This window comes from Rhincodon typus, chromosome 32 (assembly GCF_021869965.1).
Source record: "Rhincodon typus isolate 14 chromosome 32, sRhiTyp1.1, whole genome shotgun sequence".
Lineage (NCBI taxonomy): Eukaryota > Metazoa > Chordata > Chondrichthyes > Orectolobiformes > Rhincodontidae > Rhincodon > Rhincodon typus.
This window is the reverse complement of record NC_063363.1, coordinates 11,471,478-11,490,884: the sequence shown is the minus strand read 5'-3', so window position 1 is coordinate 11,490,884 and position 19,407 is coordinate 11,471,478. Positions and strand designations below refer to the sequence as shown.

General features: G+C 40.0%; 1 protein-coding gene across 2 annotated transcripts in view; it reads left to right on the top strand.

Moving 5' to 3' along the window:
• The window catches only part of alg9 (ALG9 alpha-1,2-mannosyltransferase), a 60,777-nt gene extending 42,872 nt beyond the window's left edge, over positions 1–17,905 (top strand). Inside the window, exons 9-11 of one of the 2 annotated variants that reach the window (XM_048615543.1) lie at positions 11,080–11,202; positions 17,002–17,156; positions 17,687–17,905. In XM_048615543.1, coding sequence (XP_048471500.1) covers positions 11,080–11,202; positions 17,002–17,156; positions 17,687–17,722 — 314 coding nt within the window. In that variant the 3' untranslated portion in view covers positions 17,723–17,905. The remainder of the gene's footprint in view (positions 1–11,079; positions 11,203–17,001; positions 17,157–17,686) is intronic. The other variant, XM_048615542.1, reaches the window with a different exon arrangement.
• Positions 17,906–19,407: the final 1,502 nt, after the last annotated feature.

The following is a 19,407-nucleotide window of genomic DNA, read 5'->3' as shown; positions in this document are numbered from 1 at the left end:
CACCTGCTCCAGAGGTGTATGATAGCAATTCTGAACAAGTTGATTAAAAGTACTTTAAAGTAAGGAACTGAAGATGCTGGGAGTCTAAAACAAAAACAGAAATTGCTGGAGAAACTCAGCAGGTCAGGCAGCATCCATGGAGAGAAAGCAGAGTTAATGTTTCAAATCCAGTAACTGTTCATAATTGAACAGCTGAACAGTTCTAAAGCAAGGGTCACTGGATTCTAAACATTAACTCTGCTTTCTCTCCATAGATGCTGCCAGATCTGTTGAGCTGCTTGAACAATTTCTGAAACTATTTTTGATGTTGGTAGCAGGATGATTGTTGACCAGACACCAATAGAACCACAGCCAAATAAATTATCCTTTTGATCTGATCTTCAACCACATTTCTAACTTCTAGGTCACATCTTCCTAATTCTGTGTGCTTTTTTCATTACTTGAAGTATCTTCTGTGGTAACCTCAACAAGTACAAACTCATTAAATGTGAATCACGTTGACTATGTTTTCCTTTCCTAACCTTTTGTATTTCTTCAGAGGTTGCTGTTAGTCGAGCATAACGAGTCCAGCCAACCAGCTCTGTTTAATTAATGACCAACTATTTAGTAACTTAACTTGCATTATGCACTCTATTTCCTTGTGTTCTTCCCTAGGGCAGTTCCTAACTCATATGAGATTCTTGAGTCACTTATTAGGAGGTAGTAGCCAAGGTGGTGAACCATTTGTCTTTTTTTCCTTTCATCTTCCGTGTACCTTTTCCTGGGCTTCAGCTAAGAGTCCCACTGTACTCATAATGATGGGAACATTACTTTCACAGTGAGTACCCTCACCAGACGTCAATCCAATATTCTGAGCTAACACTTCAGCTAGTTGCAGCAATCGAAGACGAGAATGGGACCAGAATCCAACTCTTCTGCCTTAAAAGGCAGAACTACTGTCATTCACTCAGTTACTTTAGATTTTTCTGGTTAACCAGTAAATAAAGTAAGCAAAAGTAAAATCATACCACACCATAGGGCTGCTGTCTTATTAGAGGGAGAGTGAGAGAGAGAGACAACTGGTGATGGTTTAACCGAAGGGTCACCACACCTTGGGCAAGGGGAGAAGTTGAGAAGGGACAGTCTTTTATGGTAATCTCAGTGGGTGTAGGAATTGAACCCATGTTGTTGGTATTATCTTTGCATTGCAAACTAGCAACTGAGCTAACTAAAATAAGACTAACTGCTCTACAATGTTCTTTAGCTTAGCCCAATATTTTTCAAAAGTTTCCCATTTTCATGGGAAATAATTTTCCCAAACACAGGACTTCACAGAATGGTCTAGTCGCCATTATTTCTTCCCTAGTTTTTCTTAGAATATTGAATGCCCCATCTATTTCTAATGCTCTCTTCTTTCATATATAGTAACTAAATATTCCTAGCCTCATCAGTTCCTGCTTGAATCTGCATATGTGTGAGCAGCAGCTAATTTCCTCATCCTTTATCTGTTTATGAATAATACCTTCTCCTCATTAAGTCAAGGAACAGCCAAATCATTATCAATGTGAGGCTTGTTGCATGTGAACCAATTTGTGCTTCACGCATTATTGTGAGGAAGGGCTAAATTTAATTTACAATTGGGAGGAGAGACTGAAGCTGCTCCCATCCACTTGCAAGATGTGGAACTTTGGAGTCAAAAAGGTATGAAGTGACATGTTTGTGATGAGGGACGCTGCGCACATAAAGGAGCTTTAAAAAATGGAAAAGCAAGTGGAGAACACTGAAGAAGGCACAATCGTTTGCACTTGCAATTTAAGCTATTAACAGCATTGACTGCTGAAGTTATTTACCAAAAGTGGTACCAGGGTTTTTCTTTCAAAGTCAAGTGATCCAAAACAGATTAAATTTACAGCATGGGCCTCTAAGCATTTGCTTTTGTGATGCCTACTCTTATCCGCTGCAAACAAAAGTCCAGCTCTACCGTGGAACAGACATACACAGATCCAAGCAATAACTGATGAAGCTAAAAATATTTAGAGACTATATGTCAAAGAAGAGATCATTAAAAATGGATGGGGCATTAAATATTCTGAGAGAAGCCAGTGAAGAAATAATGGTGACCCAACCAGTTTGCAAAGACCAGTGTTGAGGAAAATTGTCCAGGATAGGAGAGTAAAAATGGGAAACTTTTGGAAAAATATGGGGCTAAGCTCAAGAACATTTACACTCCAGGAGGAGAGAGTCAAATGGTGTCAAGGCCACAAGGCACGATAGGTCACCTACACTGATTGAAGAATGTTTGTTTTTAACTGAATAGACAGTGACCAAAGTTCCTACTACAGTCCCTATGCATTGTTACAGAGATCCTCTTTATTCATTAAAGTACTTTATGCCCGTACAAATAGCCAAATTCATATTGGGAGCAAGCTTTCTAGCTTTACTATATCAGGGCTCCATTCTCACTGCGACTTATTCTTGCCTATGCCATTGACTATGCCGTTACCAGGAGCAGAAGAGAAATTGCCTGTACCATGACATTATTTATACAGTTCTGGACTTTGGTAAAAACAGTCTGGCTGAAAAGGTGAACAGCCTGATTGAAATCCTATGAATTTGAGGAAGAGACATTAACCTTGTCTTCAGATTATCTGAAGCAAGAAGAAACTGCATCCTTGACCTTGCACTGTCTCTTTTTAGCTGTTCTTTAACTAAAGATAAATCCATACCAAAATCAAATCAATGAGGTAACACTTAAATAGCATTACATAGAACATAGAACAGTACAGCACAGTACAGGCCCTTTGGCCCATGATGTTGTGCCGACTTATTATCCTACTTTAAGATCAAACTACCCTGCATTCCCTACATTTTACTATCATCTATGTGCCTATCCAAGAGTCACTTAAATGTCCCTAATGTATCTGACTCTACTACCACTACCGGCAGCGCATTCCACGCACCCACCACCCTCTGTGTAAAAAAACTACCTCTGATATCTCCCCTATACCTTCCTCCAATCACCTTAAAATTATGCCCCCTCATGATAGTCATTTTCGCCCTGGGAAACGTATTATTTTTCTTTTTGCTTAGATGGTGTCAGCATTGGCTCAGTGGTAACACATTCACTTCTGATACAGAACATTGCACATTCAAGCCCCACTTCAGAGCACATATCCTCAAGTGACATTTCAATGCATTACTAAAGGAAGCATTGGACTGTTAGAGATGCTGTCTACAGAAGAGGTATTAAGCTAAGATTCTTTCTGTCTTCTGAGGTGGTGGCATTCAAAGATGAGCAGGAGAGTTCTCCCAATGTTCTACCTATTTTTGTAATCAACCTGTTCAGAGATGTTATTACACACCTCTGGAGCGGGTTGGACTTGAACCCGAATCTCTCGGTCCATTGGTAGGACGCTACCGTTGCATCACAAGAGGGCCCCTCTCCCTGTGTTCTAACCAACATTTATCCTTCAGTCAACATAATTACAGTTTAATTGGCCATTTATGTAATGCTGTTTGTGGGAGCTTACTATGGGATAAGTGGACCACAGTTTGGGAGCAGCCATAGGTGAGGTGAGCTATGTGACCCCTTTTGGGTATGAATTTATGATTTTACGTGATCTTCAAAGTATCAGAAGGGTAAGAACAAGATAAACGCAACTAAAAGCCATCGTCAGTTTTCCCAAGGATCTCCTCTGGCTGGCTTTTAAATGGAGATAGCAGGGATCTTTTGGTTGCAAATCTTTGAGCTTCACTCTCCTGGCTCCCTATCCCTCAATATCAACCCCCAGGCAGGGCGAGTGGGAGTTTGCTGAGGACAGTGAGAGTGTGCAGGTCCCAAGAGCAAACAAATGTCCCTTTGCCAGGTGCAGGAAGCTGGGGTCTTTCTGCTGCTGTTTGTCTTCCACTCGCTGGGATTAACAGCAGTCAGTATCAATAACAAACCCTTCCAAAGGCTTCAATTTTACAGCGATTCTATTAACCCATTTTAATGTGTGACAACTCCCAGCTTCAATGGGAGAACATCGTTTCACAAATGTTACATTTCCATCTGAGGAAGGGTCACTCAACCCGAAACGTGAACTGATTTCTCTCCACAGGTGCTGCCAGACCTGCTGAGCTTTATCACCAATTTCTGTTTTTGTTTCTGATTTACAGCGTCTAGCAGTTATTTCAGTTTTTATATTTCTGTTTCTTTTGTTTTATTGCTATTGTCTGTATTATTTAAAAGCTACAGCTCAGCACATGTTTTAAAAAAAAACCCTCAAATCTCATCTTTACTAACAACATTTCCTGAGATAACAAGGTGTAGAGCTGGATGAACACAGCAGGCCAAGCAGCATCAGAGGAGCAGGAAAGCTGACGTTTCAGGCCTAGTTGCACCCCTCTCTTGTTTGTCAGTGTACAGTAGTCAGAAAAATGTTGAGTCATTGAGCTCAATTGTTGCAAATGCATAAATGGAAACTGCTCCTAATTTGATTTGTTTTTGTCAGCTTAATGAAGATAAATTTTAAAATAAAATAAATTTTAAAATAAAATTTATCTGCTCCATACAAACGTGTGAGCACAATACAAACTCTTGCACCTTTTCCAGCAAGGGCTTTATTTTGAGTTGAGTGTGAGGATGGCGATTAAAAATAGATTTTGGTTCCTAGTTTTTCTGCTTTATAACTCGGATTGAGATAAAAGAAGAAAAATGCTGGAAATTTGCATCTTGTCAGGCAGTTGTGTTTTCCTTTATTCATTCATGGGATGTGGGTGTCACTGGCTAAGCAGCATTTATTGCCCATCCTTAATTGCCCAGAGGGCAGTTATGATCCATGTTGTAGATCAATATTGCAGTGGGTCTGGAGTCACATGTAGGCAAGACCAGGTAAAGATGGCAGTTTCCTTCTCTAAAGGGCAATAGTGAACCAGATGGGTTTTTCCTGACAGTCAACAATGGATTCATAGTCATCATTAGACTCTTAATTCCAAATATTTTATTGAATTCGAATTCCACCATCTGCCGTGGCAGGATTTGAACCCGGGTCCCCAGAACACTATCTGGGTCTCTGGATTAACCATCCAGTGATAATGCCACTAGCCATTGCCTCCCCCAGTATCTGTATAGAGAGGGAAATCATCAACGTTTCAGGTGTGCGACCTTCCATTTGAACCAATCAAGGTTAAGGGATGGAATAAATTTTGAGCAAATGGAAGGGTATGGGAGAGGGTGGGAAGGAGAGCAAGAGGGAATATCTATGCTATAGTGGAGGGCAGGGGAGATTATACTAATGACCGTGCTTGCCAACACCAGCACATGCGCCACTTTAAATTGTGCATGCACGGATTTCGGGGTGGAGGCAGAATGCGGCTGGAGTGTGGAGGAAAAGATTGGGAATGGAGGGATCGGTGGGGAGAGATCCAGGGGAGCGTGGAAGGGAGACAAAGGAGGACAGAGCTTCCCAGCTCCTGTGCCCTCCTTGCTCTACCCCCTCCCAGGTCCTGGGCTCATATTTTCACCCTTACCCCTCTGGCTCCAGGGCCCTATTCACCTCTCACTCTAGGGTTTCCCACAGTCCTGCCTATCCTTTCTCTATCACTGAAAGGTAGTTCAAAAACATGCATGCTTCCCCGCCATGTGCATTATTGCATTTCTATATGGTACAAAGCTGTTCCCCGAGACGCCAACTGAGACAAATACCAGCTGCGCCTGGAGGACCATCAACTCAGTGAAAGATGCTCTTTGGTCTACCCAAAACTTGTTGGCCTTCCAGTACAAGGAGTTGACGCTGACCAAGTGACGTAGACTGGCACATTCCAAGGTCCAGGATGCAGTAAAGCTTGGGGCACCCACCGCCAAGGCACAGTGGGGAAGGACTACTGTCTGAGGTCTTTCTGCCAAAGTACAAGGGGGGACCATTCAGTTATCGGACCCTTCCAGTGCCTCAGATATATGTAAATAGTATCTTGCATAATTAAGGAAAGCCTTTGGTTTGTATGTACTCCACATGCAAAGACTGTACAGAATCAGGATCAGTTCTGAGGAAAGGTCACTGGACCTGAAACGTTCACTCTGATTTCTCTCCACAGATGCTGCCAGTTCTGCTGAGCTTTTCCAGCAATTTGTTTCTCTTTCTGTACAAAATTATACTGCTCTAGTGACTATGTATGTATATAAATGTTTTTTTTTCAAATGAATAAAGTACATTTTTAAAATTTGAAAAAAAGACTCATGGTAGAAAGCTAAAGTGAGCAGTAATGAGACGAGCAAAGAAACAAAAGTTGTCTGGATGAGTTGTGAACAGCACAATTGCAGTTGAATCAGTATAAAAAGCAATTAATAAAGAACAGAGAGTAAACAAAGCCAGCAAACCAACCAACTCTCGAAATCAAAACAGAATGCGCTGGACAAACTCAGCCTGTCTGGCAGCATCTGTGAAGAGAGAAATGGAGTTCGTGCTTGAGGCCCTTACAACTTCTTAGGAACCCCAACCAACTCTTGGGTTGAGCTTGCCGCCTATCCTGTGAAATGATTGGTGATCTGCCTGTACTTCAATGTAAATTTAAAACCAGGAATTCCTGTGACAGCTCCGTTAAAATGACTGTCATTCCTTGTGTTTTTATACTTAATGTACTGTTTTCTTGGTCCATTCAGGTCTGTATTTTCATAAGTTTTTTTTAATAGCAAAATTAATGAAGTATCACCCTAATTTCCAAAAGATGTCACCTTGTTGACTCATCAAAAGATCCCAGTTGTGCAAGTACACTGCACTTGTGCAGAAGCCAAAAATGTTGGCATTGAAAGAATCACTAAACCATTACTGATGAGAGAGGACATTCACCCAACTATGAAACCTATAGTCAGTCATTCCCAAACAATTGTCTCTTAAAATACTTGTTATGCTTCTGCCTTCATGGGCCTAGATAGAAATTTATTGCATTACTCTTTGTGAGAGTTAAAAACCTCCTTGTAATGACCCAAATCTGATAAAGCTAAATTCTTATAAAATTAACAGTCACAAAATATTTTTTTAAAGATACTCCTGGATCTGTAACTTGGGAATAACAAAAACCGAAACCTTCATGCAACACAGTGAAGTGATTGAAGATTATTTAAATTTTATTACAGACAGTTAAAATTCATCGCTGATATATAGGAGCATTACTTGGCATCATAGGAAGAGGTGAAAATGGAAACATCATGCTGGTATATTAAGGGTAACTCTAAGCTGAGTGTTGTTGTATTTGGAGGACAGTATAGTGGTGGGGAACGTGGGTCTCACATCATCCCTTATGCTGTCTTTCACTAGCTTGGAAGCACCTCAAAAAGAAAATTAGCATAGTGAGTGTGTTGCAATGAATTCTTTGTCTTGTTTCTGAATTTCAGCCCATTCTTTTCTACTTCTACCTCAACTTGTCAAAATGTTAATTGGTATTAAGTTAAATATTTGCATGGAATTATAACACTTTTGTGGTTATTTAACTTTAGAAAATGTTTTTGAACATGTATATTTGGGTATAGATGTTGCTGGCAAGGCCAGCATTTATTGACTACTCCCAGAAAGCTTTGAGAGGGTGATATTGAATTGAATTTTGACTGGCTTACAACATTGTTGGGTAGAAAGATGCAAATGTTGACCAGTGGCACTACACGAAAGGTAGTATCTGTTCAAGCCAGGGTGCTATGTGATATTGTGGGCGGAGACAGTAAGGAAGCTGCAGGTGTTGGTGTCACCAAGCACCTTTAGCTCTTACCCTTCTGGATAGTGGAGGTTGCAGGCTGGGGAAATTGCTGCCAGAGAAGTGTTACTGTGATGAATCATATGGGTAAAACACGCTACAGCAGTCTTGTGCTGTTGGTGGAGAAGTCAGGAGAGCAATCACGAAGGGTTTGACCAAAACAACCCAGACAACCAACCGAAAGCACAACAAAAGGTCATGCAGCATTAGAAAGAGAGAAAAATTATATTCTTTGGGACAACAGTAGTTTCTGTTTTCACTTCAAATTCATAGAATTGTTCTGAGGAAGGGTCACCGGACCCGAAACGTTAACTCTGATTTTTCTTCACAGATGCTGCTGAGCTTTTCCAGCAACTTCTGTTTTTGTTCATAGAATTGTAGAATGTTTATGGTACCAAAAGAGGCTACTTGGCCTATTTGTGTCTGTCAGAGCTGAAAACAACTCTCCACCCCCCACACACACACACCACACACACACACCACACACACACACACACACACACACACACACACACAGCCTATTTCCCCTTTCCAGCATTTTGTCCGTAGTCCTGCAAGTTGCAGCATTGGTGGTTAATATCATTGTTTAAATGAATCGAGGGTTTCTGATCCCACAACCCTTTCGGCCAGTGAGTTCCAGATCCTTACAACCCTCAGGGTGAAAAAAAGAAATTCCTCATCTGTCTTCTAGTCTTTCTATAAAAGGCTTAAAATCTAGGCCCCTCATCACTGACTTCTCTGCTCAGGTAAATAGCCCCATCCCATACACCATCCTTTTTGGCTCCTCTCAGTTTTGTACATCTCAATCAAATTTTCCCTCTGTTCCATGAACAATCCCAGTTTGTCCAAGCTGCATTTTTCCAGACGTGGCAACATCCTAGCAAAAAAAAAATTACCTTGGATTCTCATGTGGGAAAGTAAGCGAGGAATTCACAGTGCAGTGAGACATCAGTGACTCACTTGACTAACTTGCTCAGAATAAAGGTCTTTGTCACTGAAAATAAACTCCCATCCAGTCATTGCAGCTTGAGAGGAGTATGATTAAGAGAAACATTTTTGTAGTGATGTTTGTGAGAGGTTAGCAGCTAAATAGGGGGCGAGCAATGATCTCTCAGGATCCATTTGAAATCATCATAAGATTATCACATCAGAAGCATGAAAAGGGATGATGTTTAGAGGTCTTAAAATTCTCCAGAGTGGAAGGAATTTTGGATTGTCAAATTCCAGATTGTTGTAATGTTGTTTAAAATCTCTGTCAACCTTTACTTACTACCTCATTCATGCCATCTTAGAATTTAGCTGACCAACGGCTTCCTGACGAGATCATCCTAAAAAGATGACACCTCAACATTGATGTTGAGTATAAACCACAGGATTTGCAACTTAACTCCTTAACTTTAAATGTTCTCAACATTCCTTCACTGATATTGGCGTGAGGGGCATGAGGAAACTGCCTGTGAAAGAGGAAATCCAGATGTTGAAGGCTCATTTCTTGAGGCCATTTCCCCCAAAGGAAGATCCCCACAATGTGCTGTATTATAGATTATCACTTTCACGCAGCATAATGGATCACCTTTTGATGTTATTTGAAAAAAAGGAAAGTATCATTTGGATTTGTACCTGCCCAAACAGATTCACCTCCCCTGTAGGTACCTCAACGATTTCTCCCACATCTTACCACCTCAGTTCCAGTCTTTTCCCTGTACAGTGCCAATACAGCCTTGATGTTCTTATCACCCTCTAACCCTATTCAAGTTGCTGCTCATTCTTTGTTGTCTTTTCGGCCCACAAACTGGGGCATTTGCCTCCCCTCCCCCACCCAATTAATGCTGCATTTTTTTTCCTTCTCCGCTGCACCCCCACCCCGTTATTCTTTCTCCTACTCCTTTATTATCAATGATTGCCCCAATTACTATGAGTTGCCCCTTCAGCATTAACTTATTGCACTCTCATTCTTGTGTATTCAATGCCATCCTTTGCATGGTTCCCTCTGCTTATTTTGCTGCCTGAAAACACCTGAAATATTTTTATCTAATGGAAGCCCCAACCTACCTGCCTGCCTCCTTTAGTCTGGCAGCTTATCAAATGGACTGAGGTGTGACTTCAACAAGTGACTGTTTCTGTCTCTGATTGCAGCTTCTGTCTACTTGGTGGGGACTCCTCACATTAGACTTCCCACTGGGATCATTGCCATATTAGTGTCAGTATCTGTGTTTGAGGGAGTGGATTCTTGATCCAATCTGTGTGCTGACAGATTTTGATAGAAATGGAGCACAAGGGAAGAGAATGCATTGACTCTGAGGCAGACAACCTTGGTGTATAGTGACAGTTCTCAATGATATAATGATTGGACTTCAAATTCAATAAGTGAGAAATGATTGATCCAACAATCCAGTTTGCAGTTTTCTGTATTTTCTATAGCTGATTGTGATCTGCTGCTCAACTCGCACAAATGTACCTTAAAGTACCCACATGGTTATAAAAATACAGGTTTCTAAATGATAATGAGTATCTTGCTCAAAGTCTTACACAAATGTTGAAAGTTGGTGTATTGATTAATTCATAAGTACAGATCCTCTTCATTTAAAAAAAAATGACTTCGGTGCAGAGCAGGTACAAATGTTTGTTTAAAATCAAACTATCTAAGTTTCAAATATGATGTTAAATTGCTTTGATGAATTTCAAAAATCCCCATCACAATTGGATGAAAAGTGAGGAAAATCCTTGCAGTGTGCCTCATTTGTCCCTCATCTAACATCATTAACAGAGATTACTTGGTTATTTATTTCATTGCTGTTTGTGGGGTAGTACTGTATATTTTAACTGCTGTTTCTGCCTACATATCAACAGTAACTACATTGAATAAGCAATTTGATGGCTGTGGAGTGCCTTGCAGCATCATGAGCTCTGAAACATATTAGAGTCGTAGAGTATATCAGCAGGGAGAGGCCCTTCAGCCCATTGAGTACATACTATCAATCACCTAACTAGTCTAATTCTATTTCCCATCACTAGTCTTTTTTTATTATATAAATGCAACTTCTTTCTTTATTAAGTAAAGCTCCCTCTTGATGAATGAGCTTGGCACAGATATAAGTAGAAACTGTAGCTAATTGGCATGATTCTTGACAAAAATTAGCCTGTAAATATCATACATGTAAAGAAAGACTTGCATTTATTTGGAACTTTCATGCCCTGCGAATGCTTTATAGCCAATGAAGTACTTTTGAAGTGTTATAAGTGGACAATGTAGCAGTGAAAGAGAAATGCAAAATTGAAGGTCATGGTATGATTTACTGTGGAGTTCGTTCCATTGAGTTGTGAGAACTGTGTCTTTTATTAACAGCTTTATTCTCAATTTTACCATCTTTCCAGGTACTGAGCCATGGTCATTCTATTTCATCAATGGATTCTTGAATTTCAACGTGGCTTTTGCTTTGGCTCTCTGTGCTCTGCCTCTAACTGCCCTCATGGAGTTCTTACTGCAAAGGTTTAATGGTAAGGGACTCACCAATCTCAGGACACTCGAAGAAAATTGTGATACTCTGTGCTTCTCTTTTCTTAATTTGTCTGAAGCTGAACTGGGCTGTCTTAATTGATCAGGCTCAAATCAATGTTATTTCTTAAACCTTTATAAAACATGACATAACTTGACAGGATGGTTATGGAACTACTGAGAACAAAAAGTGCTGGAGATCACAGCAGATCAGGCAGCATCCATGGAGAGAAAGCAAGCTAATGTTTTGAGTCTCGATGACTCTTCATCAGAGCTCTGACGTCACATCTAGACTCAAAACTTTAGCTTGCTTTCTCTCTACAGATGCTTCCTGACCTGTTGCGATTTCTAGCATTTTTTGCTTTCAGTACAGGTTCCAGCACCTGCAGTAATTTGCTCCGAGTTATGGAACACTTTGTTATTGCCTTAAATGTTGCCTTGCATCTTGTTAGCATTGCTGGTATATTCTCTAATTTTAAAGGCTTCTGAATTAATATTTTACTGTAAACTTCATTAAAACTTAAATAACACTCTTCATTCAATGTGATGCAAAATACCTCTGCATGACAATATGTCACAAATGGCTACGGGGTGTCACTGAGGGATTTGGGGGTGGGGTTCACAAAATGTGGGAATTTCAGAGATGCCTTGAAAATATCTACATCCTCCATCCATTTGGCATTGCTGGTGGGAAAAGTTGATAACAAGTTGAGGTCTTGCCCATCACTGTCGGTTACATACTCTCACAGCCAGCGGTAGGTTGTAGCGAATAAAGTGCAGGCCAATGATTGGGGTGGATTTGGTCATGTAGGAGTTAGGTAACAGTTCCAGCAAGTTGTCGGGCAAGTTGATGTGCCCAGTGGCAGCGCGAAATTCGTCTGTCTACATGAACTGTACAGAGGAGCTGGTGCGTTGACACAAAGTTGCCAAACCCTAACATGGTTGCAGCCAGAACTTTGTCTGTTATTCTTTACAATCCTTTACCTTTTGGCAATAATGTGTTTGAAGAAGTCTGCTTCTTGTGTATTTACGAAAACTCAAGTGAAACTTTGTTTTCAAGAAGGAGTTAAATGTAGTTCTTAGGGCTAAAGGGATCAAAGGACATGGGATGACAGTGGGAACAGGGGACTGAGTTGGATGATCAGCCATAGTCATATTGAATAGCAGAGCAGGCTCAAAGGGCCAAATGGCCTACTCCTGTTGCTATTTTCTGTGTTTCTATGAATAATACTGCTCCATCATCCATCAGAAATGTCTTTCATTTTGTTTCCCCATTCTGTTCCTGATTTCAGGAAGGATGATGACCTTTATGGTTACTTCGCCAACAGTTTTTTTTTGTTGGGGCTGTCTCGAGAAGAATAAAACCTTCCCACCTGTTGATCTTGTTGTTTGTCTGAGTAATTCACAGGATGAAGTGGTGTTTAAATGTGGGTGAGGAGTGTTTCTTGGGCTCATCTACTAATTAGATGAGTGTAGAAGGAGGACTAGAGGGAAAGAACTGGATTTAGCTTCTACCCTCTTCATGCTTAAAAGCTTGCACAGTCAGCAAACAATAAAAACCAAATGCACTGATATCAACTGGTCAAAATTAACAGTCTCTAAAAATTAACATGCTCATTCATGGCATTCAGAAGGGAATTGGTTATTTGAAAAGGAAGAATGTTCAAGGTTACATGGAGAAGGTGGGAGAATGGGACGAAGCAAAATGCCTCATTTGGAGAGCTGGTGAAAAAAATGATGGGCTGAATGGCCTTGTTCTACACTGTAATACTTCTATGATTCTGTAAAGAACAATGTCATGATTTAGTTTGGAGCAGCTAGTATTTAAGGTGCCACAATTGATTGCTTCCCTTGCTGAGAGAGAGGTGAAAACAGTCATGGTTTTACAGCTAGCTAATAGTCCCCTTTGCTGGGAGGTATATATGCGAACATAAGATTAGGGAACGGGTCTGGATATCAGATGCCCATACTTATCCCTCCCATTTTAAAGTAGTACTTACTGATGCCACAAGCTGTGAACAAGCCAGCCAGTCTCTTTCTGTGCTACAAACATTTGTGTTTCATTGTCAAAGCTTTCATGTAAAGAAAGCTCACTTGGAGAACTATAGGCTTTCCAGGTTGTTGGAAATTCAAAGAAGGCACAAGGATTGAATTGAACACATTTCTCTTGTTTGCCGTGATTGGGTCCTTTCATATGAATGAATGTCACTTCTGGCATGCGTACATGAGGCACAGTACAAGTTTGACTGATTATCTTAAATCTGTTGTTAGTGCACGCTTGGGATTATTCAGCAAATACCGTCCTCTTGCAGACTCAGTTTAACAGTGGATGTTTTGTTTTGGGTCTTGCAGCATGAGCTGTCTGAGTACGGTCTGTACTGTACCTATTGCAAACAACCAAAGATGCATGCTGCTTAATTAAGATTTCCAATAAAAAGCTAAAATGTATGCTGGACATCTGATCTATCCATTACCCAAGCTAAGGGTGTTTACTAATCAATTTGAAATGGAGATTACTTCCTTTAAATTCCTGCTGCCTTTGTTGACTTTTATTTATACAGTTCGTAACAAGACAAAGAGAAGGACTTAAAAATATGATTTCCAGAAGGGAAAGCCACTAGAGAGCACTATTGGTTTATATATACCCTTCTGTAGTTGAATTATTTTAGCACATCCCATCTGGAATAGGTTCACAGATTCCGCTTAGGAAAGCAATCTTTAAATGATTGAAAATGCACTTACTCAAAAAAAAATCTGAAGAAGTCATCTTTAAATGTGGAGAGTGGAAAATGTATGAATAATTCTCAGTGTTGACAAGTCATTGTATTTAACTGCAGAAAATATTTCTTTTTTTCATTCCTTGACTTCAAAATACTGACATGTTATATCACCCATTGTGGGTCTACACAAAATCGGGTTCTATAGATTTGCTTTGATTCAGTGTGTGATATCAAATGTAAATTTAACGTGCAAATGAAGGAACTATTTGCTGAATTAATGCTGTAAATAGTTCGTACAACTCTGCAAATGTAAGAACATGGGCATTAGGGCAAGAGTAGGCTAAATATCCTCTCATGAACATGGCTAATCCTCTACCTAAGTTCACTGATTGTTGATATCAATATAATTGATACTTTTAAAGGAGAATGAGATATACGAGATGAAGGAAATAGAACATATAATTAAATTACACTGGGAGATTTAAATGAAGAAAGATGAGAGGAGACTTGAGTGGAATACAACCACTGGCATGAAATTCTTGGGATGAATGGCCTGTTTCTTACCTGCATATCCTATGCAATCTACTTTCTTGCCTGCTTGTTTCCTTAAGTCAATCGATTTCTGTCTTGAATGTATTCAATGACTGAACATCCCCACGAGGTCTGGGGTTGAGGATTCCAAAGATTCAAAACGCTCTTGGTGAAGCAACATGTATTCATTCCAGATAAAAAAGAACACACTGAACTCATCTAATTGGCACAGCATTGTTGAATATGTTAAAGGTGCAGGTCTCAGGTTAGTGAATTCCAAAGACTCCTAACCTTCTGAGAGAAGAAATTCCTCTTCATCTTTTTCTTAGTTGGGAACCTTTATCCTAAAACAAGGCCTCCAATTCCAGATTCACCTAGAAGGAAGCAACATCCTCTCATCATCCAACTTATTGAATCTCCTGAAACTCAATAACTCCAATTTTCGTTCTTTTCCTCTCCATCCAACCTGCTCAGCTTTTCTTCATAAGACAAATACTTCATTTCAGGAATCAACAAGTAGAACCTTCTCTGATTATACTCTGAAGCAAGTATACCCCTCTTAACATAAGGAGATGAAAATTGTATGCAGTATTCAAGTAATTTTACTTGCAGTGCAAAGAGTTCTAGTTTCCTCGAGATTACCAAAGAATAACCGATTCTGACAGTGTCGTGATTTTCTTCCGATCCTTTCACACGTAATTGGAGGTCTTAAAGAGGGCTTTGATATTAAGCAGCATTAGAAGCTAATGGGTACATTGCCTACACTCTGTCAGTAAAGTGCAGCATAATGCCTGGCTTCATCCTTTCAAACCCAACTTCACCTTCCTGACATTTAGTAAATTGGTACTTGTGTATTTTTCTGTTCCAAAGTGACCTCTTTACATGCTGTAAACAAGATCCATCAATGTAAATCCAAGAGCACTCTCAACTGTTAGATGGTTGTTTGTTTTCCTTCTGTTTAAGGTTAAAATGTTGAAATTATTTTTCAATCTGTGTCATGAGCTCGAACTGTAGAGTGGCTTCAGCTTGAATCATTTCATAATTAACTTGTCTTTTTAATGTCAGCTTGAAGTTAACTACATTGCACTGAGTTCCAATACTTGTGTGCTCTGTTCTTTCCCTTAGATTTACTCTGTAGGTTCACCAGCCATATCATTTTACTGATCCATAAACCTGTCTTGATAAGCAAGAGGGGGTAGACGATGCCAGAGATGTATTGTCACTGGACTAATAATCCAGAGGCCCAGGCTAATGCTCTAGGACATGTGTTCAAATCCCACCATTACAGACCATCACATTCCATGAATCAATTAAAAAAAGTGCTTAAAATCGCTTTGGAAATGAGCCATCTAATGGTCATTCCGGCCCATTTTACGAGAAACTTTGTTGAATAAAAGAGCAGGAGATGTGCATGATGAGCCAGATTTTATTAACAAGGCAAGAAGCTTGAGTCAGAAAGCTTCCTTATTTTTGTCCATGGGAGCAGGGAGGGGAGAGAGATTGAGTCAATGCCACTAATCCCAGAAGCAGTTCAAATGCAGCCACAGAGGTATTTGAATGCAGAGACAGGCTGGATAGATGGCCCAGCTTGGTTCTCTAGGAATTTTTCCAGGTTGTATTAAAGACTGTTAGTCCCTCAAGCCCTCACCCTTTGAACTCCATGGCCTCCATAATCCCCACACCAATATGGACATAAAGGAGATTGAGAAATAGGGTTGATACAGATGATGGGATCTTTAGTGTCCACTTGTGAGGGCAAGCGGGTCATGGTTAATGTCTAATCCTAAAGATGGCAATGACAATGCAGCACTCTCTCAGTATTGCAATTGAGTGTCAACATTGATTGTTTTTTTCTGCAGAAGTCTTGGAATAGGTCTTGAATCTGGCTCCTTGCAGCACAGAGGCCAGAGTGTTATCGAGCAAGCCTCAATTGACGCTTGTTCCTCCCAGTCATTCTACAATTGCCACATTTGACGTCTCAAATTACTCTGATATTGTATTCCAAAGTGTGATTTGTTGAAAGAAATCTATCTAACTTGTATTTGAATGTATCAATGGAGTCTGCCCCATTGATTAACTGCTTGCTTGCTGCAGTATTATTTCAGCAAAATATATAACTATATGCTAATTGAGAGAAATTCCAATTAGGAAAGAATATAAAATTGAGTACGTTATAAAAGTACAATGTAATCCTGGAATCCACACTGTGTAACTGTTAATAAATCAATGCAACACCTTGCAAAGATTGGACAAAACATTATGATTGGCATTAATGCATGTCAGATGAATTGTATTTTTCAGTTACTTTCTCCCACCTTATTAAAAAAGCTAGTTATGCAAAAGGTTGCTCTAGGGGCGTATGCCTTATGTCTTACAATGAGGTAGGACTGCAACTTTGTGTAAAACTGGAAGATTGTTGCATGAAATTACCTTAAAAAGCTTTATGCTGGGAAAACCATTTTCACCTGTCAATGGTTTCCTGCATGTTGCTGTGTCTGACATTGTGCCATTTTGTTTTTGTCAGATCGTTGACTGTTTTTCTTGTTACAGTGCACAACCTTGGCCGTCCCTACTGGCTGACCCTTTCACCCATGTATATCTGGATTCTGATATTCTTCACTCAACCTCACAAAGAGGAGCGTTTCTTATTTCCAATCTACCCCCTCTTCTGCCTCTGTGGGGCAGTGGCTCTCTCTGCTTTACAGGTGAGTGTTTGGCTTGAACTGGGTCTAGTTTCTCTCTATCCTTTGAAGGATCTACCACAAGGAAGTTATTTCCATGAGGATGTTTGATGTTTTTAAGACAAATGTTTACCCTCCTGTTTGCTTTATCACAACCCCTTTAGTTCCCTGAGGAGCAAATTTTTTACACAGAGGGTGGTTTGTGTGTGGAATAAACTTCCGGAGGAAGTGTGATGTGGGTACAGTTGTAACGTTTAAGAGACAGTTGGATAAGTACATGAATAGGAAAGGTTTGGAGGGATGTGGGACTAGTTTAGTTGGGATTATGTTCAGCATGGACTGGTTGGACCGAAGGGTCTGTTTCCGTGCTGAATGACTCTATGACTACGAACAATCATGTTGCAAAATGAATACTTAGAAAGTGATTCTCCAACACCTAAGAGGGCGTTTTCCACATGTGACCCTGCACATTAGAGGTAGTTTACTGTGGAATGGGAGGTATGTTATTGCTGAGGTCGAACCTGTTTTAAACTAGCATCCCAATTTCCTTGCAGGGGTCACTGGGTAGCATTTGGAGGCAAGAATCCTGAGTCATTTGCACTTCTGCCTACTGTGGGTGCTGCTTCTAGCTGGCATCTTCATATCTGCCCTGGATAAAGACTATTTTTATCCTCTTATCACGTCAAAAATGGGGCAACGTAGGACTGGACAGTAATTTTACTTAATATCACTGATTGATGTTCTCTGTGCACTCAGATGGTAATGATTCCTAGTCATGATAATTGAGTGTGTCTGGTCTGTCTCTTGTTTTTTGGGATTCTGGCATTTTAATCTGTTATGTATTGGGATTGAACTACATAAATCTGTTTGTTATTTCAATGTATTGTGCTATTTGTTACTTTAATGTTTTGTGATATTTATTAGACAAATCTGTTTATTACTTAAGTCTATTTATTATATACAAGCAGTCCTAGATTTATGAACTTCTGACTTACAAATGCTCTGACTTACAGATGTGATCCCATATTAATTTTAAGGATCTGATGTGAACATTTGCACATAGTTAAGAATAGCTATTTTATATTGTCCTGTACAGAGTTGTCACTTGTGTATGAACCGACTTATAAATGTAGTCAGGAGCGGAAACTGTTTGTAACCCAGGATCAGCCTATATATCTATTTTTTTCCCACCTATTTATTACATAACTCTATTTAATGTATGAACCTATTTATCTCATTAATATATTGCGACTTCTCTGAATTACGCAGGAAGTCAGGGAACATATACTTCCCCATTGGCTTCTCTGTGACAATGCCTCAGCCAATTGGAGTTGACCTGGCAAACAATAGCCACTCTTTCCTTCTGTATTATAAACTGTTGTGATCATTTGAAATTTGGCATTCTTGTGTTTGTGTTGATCGATGCCAAATGAAAAGCTTGGGCAAACTGTCTCTCTTTACCACGACATAACTCTTTTTTTTCCATGAAAATTGCAAGCCAAGATTCGTCTTAAATGAATTTGGCAATCCATCACCAGTACTCACTGCTTGCAAATTCTTTGACAATCTAACAGCTCGTGGTCATTTTTATTAATGCTGACTTTTCATTTCTGGATTGAAAGTGAATTCAAATTTTCAAACTGCGATGTTGCGTTTCGAACTTGCACTCTCTGAATTGTTAGTCCCAGCCTGTGGAGTAGTAATACTCGAGTCATAGAGCTTCTTACCCAGATGCATTCACTGTGGATGAAACCTGTATAATCAACTCTGTTTAATCCATAAAGCCCACACCAGTATCCTGCACGTTAATGGTTGTCAGCTTACTGTTGGTTAATTCCAGGCATTTATAGTGACACTAGTTTGTTTAACGGGTGAGAATTGGTTAGCTCAGTTGGCTGGATGGCTGGTTTGCAATGTAGACCAAGGCCAAATTGAGTGTTCAGTTCCCACATCAGCTGAGACGACCATGAAGCATTCTCCTTTTCAACCTCTTCCCTCACCAGAGGTGTGGAGTCCCTCACGTTAAACCATGTCATCTTTCTCTAATGAGACAGTAGTCCTGTGGTCCAGTGGAACTATGGTGACTTTAACTTTTAATTGAGATTTACAATTTGCAGTGAAAACCAACAGTTCGAAGCTCCCTCCGTAGGGAGTTACCTTTCTTCTGACCCAAATAAGGATTGGAATTTTGGGTACTATTCAAGGTGATAACAAACACCTGAGCCACATGAAACAACAAGCTTCTGAAGACTGAGACTGGCAGCAGTTTATACCA